The sequence below is a fragment of the Lycium barbarum genome, chromosome 2 (genome assembly GCF_019175385.1).
Source record: "Lycium barbarum isolate Lr01 chromosome 2, ASM1917538v2, whole genome shotgun sequence".
In the NCBI taxonomy this organism is placed as follows: Eukaryota; Viridiplantae; Streptophyta; class Magnoliopsida; order Solanales; family Solanaceae; genus Lycium; species Lycium barbarum.
In genome coordinates this window covers 132,844,590-132,853,428 of record NC_083338.1, presented here as the reverse complement: position 1 = coordinate 132,853,428, position 8,839 = coordinate 132,844,590, and the positions used below count along the sequence as shown (strand labels likewise).

At 33.1% G+C, this 8,839-nt stretch overlaps 1 protein-coding gene across 1 annotated transcript; it reads right to left on the bottom strand.

Moving 5' to 3' along the window:
• LOC132627320 (fructose-1,6-bisphosphatase, cytosolic) lies at window positions 1-5,506 on the bottom strand. The gene is made up of 12 exons (XM_060342591.1): window positions 5,083-5,506; window positions 3,127-3,178; window positions 2,966-3,036; window positions 2,822-2,883; window positions 2,676-2,742; window positions 2,462-2,575; window positions 2,223-2,309; window positions 1,558-1,628; window positions 1,409-1,474; window positions 660-746; window positions 498-573; window positions 1-415 (listed from the first exon to the last, which is right to left on the bottom strand). The coding sequence occupies exons 1-12, from the start codon at window positions 5,239-5,241 to the stop codon at window positions 305-307; spliced, it is 1,023 nt and encodes a 340-aa protein (XP_060198574.1). The 5' UTR covers window positions 5,242-5,506; the 3' UTR covers window positions 1-304.
• Between the last annotated feature and the right edge of the window lie 3,333 nt (window positions 5,507-8,839).

Here is an 8,839-nt window from a genome sequence, read left to right as displayed (position 1 = left end):
TAAACCAGAAATCATCCCGCAGGAAAATATTGCTAGAATCTAAAGGGATGATATTACAAAAGAACTTTGGTTTAAAGGGAAATATATGTGAACAATAGTAAGGCATAACTTCTCTATTAAACCTTTATTGGTAATGAGAAGTACATACTTTGAGAAAAAAAAATAGAACAAAGCAGTAATGTGCACGTATTATCGCGTGACAGTAGCTATTGTGAACTATAACCAGCAACTTGCTCTGATTTGAGAAATAAGTTATATTCACCAGCAAGAGTAGTGAAGTGATTACAGGTTATATACCCATCCATCAGTTTTTCTCTTCAGCAGCGTAGAGATTTTTGATCTCCTCAACGTCATCATAACTACCAAGGAATATAGGAGCACGTTCGTGTATCTTCTCTGGAACTAGGTCAAGTGCCTGCATAATAACATTATTACGAGTGTCAAACTATAATTGTAAAACAAAATTTTTTAGAAAGTTATTGCTAAGGAAATCGTACACGCTGCTTCCCCGTAAATGCTTGCCCTCCTGCTTGTTCCAGCAGAAATGACATGGGAAATACTTCATAGAGAACCCTGTTTCATATAATTCATTTGCTAAGCTTTCAGAAAGTTATTCCTGAGGAAATATTTCAGTGACTCCAAAGATGTGCATAACATACCTCAGCTTCCCGTTGGGGCTTTTCTTATCTCCGGGGTACAAGAAGATACCTCCATAGAGTAATGTACGATGAACATCAGCAACCATGCTGCAAATTAGAGTCCAGATTCATCTAAGTTGATTAACAATATGTTCATTCACATTCTATACAGCATTAACGAATCCAAAAACATGGCCAGATCATTTAAAGAAAATTATGCATTTCATAATGCTACAAGCATGACTCTAAGACTCAATATCGCTTTACAATAATCCATTTAACTCTTTGCACATAACGGTCAAGATTGAAGGGATTCGTTTGATAAGAAATCCAAAAAAAATCGCCATTTAACCCTGTCTGCAGATGTAATATGAACCTTTAACATTTGAATATTACAACCAGAGTTGGCTTATAAGAGTCGTCAAGTAATGATTCCTAAAACTCTAGTTATCAGTTAAGTAAAAATGTATAGGATGCTTGATATCCTCAATTCCCCAATGTCCAAAAGAATAATAAATACAGATCCAAAAATCACATGTTTACTCTGTGGAGCTCATCTTCAACAGATTTATACATATGTAGAGTGTTTCAACTTTACAGCAAATTTCAAATTGCGTCATGCATATAACATTGCTGCCTAGTATGTCAAGAAACAGAAAATCCGGCATGATTATAAATGGATTTAGATTATAGGTAGGTGAATTGGATCATACAAGACGCCGCAACAACATAAACTGAGCAATCTAAGCATCTATAGAAATGTCAGTTACCTTCCAATATATCTCAAAGATTTTGGTGAAGAACCATCTGTGGGGTACTTGCAGCTCTGCACATATCTGAAATTAAAATAATGGTAGGACATCATGAACAAGGGAAACAACCTTAGTAGGTATTGCTTTCTAATAAGCGTCTAACGTACTTGGATGTTGGCCCATCCCAGTTCTTGGCATTTCCTTCATTTACTGAGTAGATCTTCCCTTTCTTAGGAATCTGCAAGTAAAAGCAAAACGAAAATCATGTTAACCAGAAATCTGATAGGAAATATGCCAAAGAAGTTGCCCAAAAAAGAAATCAAATAGGAAAAGCGTTGTTGGTATTTGAAGAGGTAAAATTTAAAAAATTCAGATAAGCTCCGCAATCTATAATGCAAAACAATGTGGCGAAAAACTAGATGTTTGACTTGAATCTGAGGTAAACGCAGAGCTCAAAAAGGACACAGTGCACCAGAAATGCTAAAGCAATCTTATGTTAGTACCATTTGTATTACTAACTAACGGCACTGAAAGCTGATTAGGTGTAGTTCAAAAACCATTCAAGTATTCAGCAACCCCAGAGAAGCCAGTAGACTATTTAAAACACATTTAAGATTAACAAAGATTTAAGATATCTTGATAGCATTCCTAAACTTGTCTAAAAATTGATTAGGACATTTTTCCATCCAAATTATGTCCTTTCTGAACAATATCAACTTTAAGTTCTAAGACAATCTTGAGTACTGAAGACATGATCAAGACTTTCAAGATTAAGAGTCAACAAGAAGTTTTATGTTCTTCATAAATCTAAGGAGCTTAGGAACAGTGATACCTTGATGTCAGGATGAGTTAGGATGAACTCGCCAAGAGAGGGATCAAGGGTAAAACCATTAACTCCAGATCCAGTGCTCAAAACTAGCTGCAAATAACGGATCTCGGAAAATATTATTACTTGTATTTCAAACTCATCATTGTCTTAAAAGAATTAAGATCAGAATATTAATTTGATCAAAAGAATTAAGATCAGAATATTAATTTGAGGTATATTAAACTTAAATGTGAGCCCCATACCGTACAAGAACTTCCATACATGCAATAACCAGCAGCTAACATGTTCTTCCCAGGTTGCAAGACATCATCTAGTGTTGGTTCCTGACCGTCTTTGATCATATAAATCCCAAAGATCTAGATAAATGAGATGTATTATTCATTGTGACATGAAAAAGGATATAGTAGTCGCTAGCCAGTAAGAACAATAAAAATATTGCTCAAACTACAACCATACCGTTCCAATCGAAACACCACAATCGATGTTCGAGGACCCATCCAGAGGATCAAAAACTACACAGTATCTGTTGTTAAATTGCATTAACAGATTAGCTCTCAAAACATAATGACAAATGTCAAACTACAGAGAAAGATAGCACGTACTTTCCACGCTTGGCTGGCTCCACAAATGTGGCCTCCTCGTCTTCTTCAGAAACAAGAATGCTCTACATAATTTGACATCTTTTAGATTAATATCACTATGTATTTCGAAGAGTGTAGCAATAAAATGAGTGTCTCTTGTCTTACTGTTCGGCCACTGCTAACCAGAGCCTTGATAAATACTTCATTTGAGAGCACATCCAGTTTCTTTTGATCTTCTCCCTACAATTAGAAATCAATAACACAGTAATTCCAAGGTTGAAACGGATTGAATGCTTTAACACTATAAGGGAAACATCTGAATGAACTTGCCTGAACATTAGTCTCACCAGCAAGTCCAAGGAGTTTGGCCAGACCTGCCTGGAAAGATGTGTCGACATGAAAATACATCAATATAGGAGTAAAGGGGGGAAAAAACAAGGTAGAGTACATGTGCACTAACAAAAACAGATTCATTTTAGTGAAGCTTTCTCTGCCTTCTACAGTTTGGTAACAATGAAAAATTGGTTAGAAACAGCTACTGAGCTCTATACATCAGTTACTGCAGTCAACTTAGTTTCTTGCACTATGACTTCGTTAATCTGTTTTCCCTGCTGAAATTAATACTCCAGAGAGAAGGGAGGAGGAAGATTTGATATTCCTCCACTAAATTGGGTCCTAAAAGACAAATAAATGAACCACAGAAAAGCTTAGGCTTTTCAGAATGAAGTTGATGCATATTTCCAAATTGTGTAACCAGAAATTCCAGTTCAAACAACAGAAACAAGTTAGACTCTTCTCATTTTTGTTTTAATGCCCCAGTGGAGTCAACCTGACGTATGATAATATAGCTGTTCTTGTCAAAGACATCGACTGAACCTGAAAAATCAGGTAACCATGAATGGATGATGATGGACTTTTAGTGCATTTTAATATTAAATAATATGTGTTAAAGTTCATCAATTCAATACATTTATGTTGCTGCATTCATCTGTACGTTGTGGCCATAAAGCTGGCAGAAGTCTTCCTTCTCCTCACGTTTTTGTGCCTTGCCATGCAACTTTTTTTTTCATTGGGCAGCCACAATGAGACAAAATGTTGTCTAAGTTGCTCACGTTTTTGTGGTAAAAAAAATGTGACCACTATACCTTTTCATCCATTATATAAGGATGATATTACTTACCAATTCATATATATAAAAAAAAAAAAAAAGTTACCAATCCTTAACCTGTGAGAGTAGAGAGGAAAATATATATCCTTTGGAGAATTCATAAAAAGTGAGGAAAGTAAAACATGAAAGAGTTTATTAGTTGAAGGAAGGTGTTCTTTTTTTTTTTGTGGAGCTTTGGACTCAACATCTTGTCCAGAGTTTGTTGAGTTATACGACGTGATCGGGCTGTTGTATCCTGGAGGGGACAAGCCAGAAAGATTATTGCTGGACCGGTAAATTTGCTGCAGTGGGCTTGAATCTCCTTAAAGAGAGCGAGATATCCGCGCCTCAGCCAAAGAAATTTTATTTCTTCATTTTTATTTTTTAATTATAATTGTAATCTCATTGCAATATCACCAACAGATGATAACCAAAATTAATCGGGGTAATTCCTTAGATGGTCATTTCAAGTCATGCAAATAACCTACTAAAGTCACCTATATTTTCTTTTATCACCAAAATCATCAAACTGTAGCTTTTTTACTCAAATAAATAAAAGGCACCACAAAAGCCAACGTTGGCATAAACCCATTTTTTAATGATAAGACACATTTAACCCATCCCTTATTCTTACTACCTGAGACCTGAGTCATAAAAAAGAAAAACAAAAGCGCTAATTTTTTATTGATAACTATAATATTTGGACCAATTTGTATACACCTCAACTAACGGTTACATGTTAAGTACTCCCACCAACACGGAATGGGGCCTGATAACTCTGTCCAGCAAAGCTTAAACAAATGGGAAGAAATCACTAGGGCTTTTGCCCTTCCCATTTGAACTTAAAACCTCATAATTCTCCACCCGCTTGATTGATTACTAGGCACCACCTTTTTCAACCAATTGATTGAGAAACATGCAAAAAGCGCCACCGTTTTCAACTACCACCCCAGAACCACACACACATGAAAACAAACACCACATACACTCCGAAAGATAACCACCACCTTTCTCAACAACCATGCCAAAACCACACAAACAGATAAACCTAATCAACCACCCCCAAAAGAACACACATAAAGAAAATGTATTCATACACTACAAATAAGAGGGAGGAAAAAAAAAAAAGAGGTACCTTGTTAACAGCAGTACAGACGAACTTGCATCCAAGAACAATGTGACTGAGCAAAATACTGAAATCACCACGAGATTCAGGGTGCTTAGTCTGTTCATTCAACACAAACCTCGTTATGGTCATCAAATCAGTCCGGTATGTATCCGCCGCATGATCCATCGCTCTTCTTGATTTTCCGGCAACTATATTGATACTAGTATTAGTTATATATTTCTTTCTTGAAATTTGGGCACGTTACTCAATGCTGGTATATAACTTATACGTAACTGAAGGTAAGCGTTAAGTAAAAAAGGAGAAAGAGATGGGGCTATATCTGATCTGATGTCAGAGGAAGTTTAGGATGACACGTGGAAAGCAGAGAGTGATGCATGCAATCAGTGGTTGGCACTAAGATAATGCGATCCAAATTGTCTTTTGGCTAATTTTTGGTTCTGTTCCAAAACTGAATGTTTGTGCTCTTTCTTCTATGCTTTGTTTGTTTCTATCTTCCCTCCGGCTGGTTTGGCTCTTGATCATTATCGACGTCACATATTTCGTGGATTTCAAGGACTTATCCTTATTATTTTACTACTCCCTAGATCAACCAAAAAGGATTAGATAATTATTCAAATTTATTTGTCTTATAAGTAGACTTAATGCTTAGATGGACTCTTAAACTTGACATGTTTTGTAAGATAGGCATATAAATTTATAAGGTGACCAGATAGACACTTAAACTTACTCAAAGTGTATTTTTTAAGTTTTTCAGTTGTTTTGAAAACAAAAACTATATTTTTCAAACACTCACAATTTTCATGGCCAAACAAACCCTAAATATATCACAAAATATTTTTTTTAAAATGCAAAAATAAGGCAAACGCATATACATGAGACTATAAATGTGCACTTAAACTAATAAATACTCGCTAATCGTAATTTTGCAGCTTTCAATTAACTCGGATTTTTTTTTACACTTGAATAATTAAAAAACAATAACTTTAACCAATAAAAATCCTTAAAAAAAGAAATTTCAAATTTCTTAATTTGAAATTTCTTTTTTTAAGGATTTTTATTGGTTAAAGTTATTGTTTTTTAATTATTCAAGTGTAAAAAAAAACCGAGTTAATTGAAAGCTGCAAAATTGCGATTAGCGAGTATTTATTGGTTTAAGTGCACATTTATAGTCTCATGTATATGCGTTTGCCTTATTTTTGCATTTTAAAAAAAATATTTTGTGATATATTTAGGGCTTGTTTGGCCATGAAAATTGTGAGTGTTTGAAAAATATAGTTTTTGTTTTCAAAACAACTGAAAAACTTGAAAAATACACTTTGAGTAAGTTTAAGTGTCTATCTGGTCACCTTATAAGTTTATATACTTATCTTACAAAACATACCAAGTTTAAGGGTCTATCTGGGTATTAAGTCTTACAAATATGTTATTCGAGTCAATTTATGCTCATCTAAGTATTTTTCTAGTTGCACGCTAGTTTAATTTCTATCCCTACAAATATTAGGTAACACAACCAATGAAGGGTTAGGCATGGATATAAAAAGTATTCTCTCTATCTCAATTTATGTGATACAGTTTGAATTGAAAGAGTTAAATTTTTAAATTTAACAGTATATTTGGACATAAAGAGTTTAATTTTTTTAAATAAAGTTTACATATGTAAATTAAATGAAAAGTGTTATAAATCACAATAATTAATAATTTAAAAGTCATATGAAAATCATTATGAAATTATTTGAATCCCTAAATCCGAAAGGTAACACATAAATCGGAATTGAAGGTTACTTACTTTGTCTTTTTAGCCTCTACTAGAATATGCCTCTTAATAATCCATAATTTCACAACTTCATTAGTGGTCCGTATGGAGTATTATTTTAATTAATATTTTATAAGATGTTATTTTTATATAAATCCCCATTTGTTAGAAAGAAACTATTAAACAAAAACCGTACAACTATATTTTTCTTCTAGTAAATATTTTATTGGCCATTGACTATATCAAAAGATAAACCTTTTTTTTTTTGCTACCACGTGTCGACATAGCTAGACTCCAAGAATTAGATATTGCAATACGTTTAAACTACTCTTTTTAATAGCGAGAGAAAAAAGAAGTATTAATAAGTTGAAAACTGTAACATTTTATAAATATTATTAGTATTTGTAAAGATGTTTATGAGTAATTGGTTTTAATGTGTTTAATTCTATGATTTTGAAGTTGTTTTGGCCCAATGTTAGTACTCCCTCTGTCTCAAAATATTTGTGTTTTTTTTTTTTACATGCCCCCTAAAAAATAATAATTAGAAGGTTTTTTTTAAAAAAAACTACTTTAACCTTATTTATGGCTAGCGTGCACAGTTTGCTTACATGCCGCCTTAGGCACATAAAAATAATAATTAGAAGTTTTTTTAAAAAAAAAAACTACTTTAACCTTATTTATGGCTAGCGTACACAGTTTGCTTACATGCCCGCCTTAGGCACATAAAAATAATAATTAGAAGGTTTTTTTAAAAAAAAAAACTACTTTAACCTTATTTATGGCTAGCTATCATCTCTCTACATTAAATGTTCAAATCAATTTATGTGTTAATGAACAAATTTTATACTCATAATACAATGATGAAAGTTGTTAACTATAGTAATTGCATTTTGTAAAACGTGGTGAAGTGTTTAAGATAACAAGGTTTTCCTATTGTTGGTGCTTGCACATGAGTAATAACTCCCCATAATCAAGGAGATTGTAGTATTTAAGAAAAATTCTACCAAGGGAAAAATAGGAAAACAAATTCAATTTTGCCTTGAACTCCAATTTGAGATAACTATTTTTAGTAACCACAATAAATATTGTGATACTAAAGGAGTAGAGTTTAAGAGTTGTATGATGATAAAATATCAAGTGCCTTCTCTAAATTTAGGCATTGACGAATGGAAATGGAGTTAAACATTGCTTCAGAAAGTAGGTATTGATGACAAACTGTGAAATTTAGACAGCTTATGAAAGCTCATCTAAATTGATTTAATCAATTAATTGTACTACAATGTAAAAAGAAAAGAAAAAAAAAAGATCTGGTCAACTGCGATGAATTAGTGGACAATTGCATGAAAATCGTGTTGACATTAACTGCCAGCACCACAATCCCCAAAAGTCAGTAGATACATACCATTAAGGGGACATACAATTAAGCATTCTTTGATTTCTCAAAGATTAGGATAAGTTTCTTATTGCATGGTGATGCAATGCATTGTTGGCCAGATAACGGTGCATGTTTATTTAACGTCCAAGTAAAGCTAAACATACCCTCCATTGAACACGTCCAAGAAAGTAGACTATTCTTTTTCTTCTCTTTGATTTGATGAAGGATTTAGGTAGAAAATTTTGCTTATCTAAATGATCATCTCGCTTTTACAAATATCAATCATAATCTAGCATCGGGGATCTCTTGCATTCATCTTAGAACTTTCGAGAAAAAAGATTGGGGAGGAAAACGCGCATACACTCATTGGCTAAATTCTAAGTGGCGTTTCAATTAAACCCCTAACTTTAGACGCGAAGCATATATTTATGTGAAAAAAATTAGTAAAATTATAATAAATAGTCAATATGAACCCATAACTTTAAAAATATAATGGATTCAATATAAAAAATCTTAAGACTGAACCCATGAAATTTAAAAAATGAATCCGCCTCTGCATACACTTCATGAAAAAAATTATAATTAGATTATATAATCATCATAAAATTGTCGTGTGACAAGAGATTTTTTCAATA

Coding starts and splice junctions, on each gene's coding strand:
- LOC132627320 (XM_060342591.1), bottom strand. CDS start 5,241: ATGGATCATGCGGCGGATACATACCGGACTGATTTGATGACCATAACG. Junction 3,179..5,082: donor TCTGTACTGCTGTTAACAAG/GTACCTCTTTTT, acceptor ACATCTTTCCAG/GCAGGTCTGGCCAAACTCCT. Junction 2,310..2,461: donor TGTATGGAAGTTCTTGTACG/GTATGGGGCTCA, acceptor CGTTATTTGCAG/CTAGTTTTGAGCACTGGATC.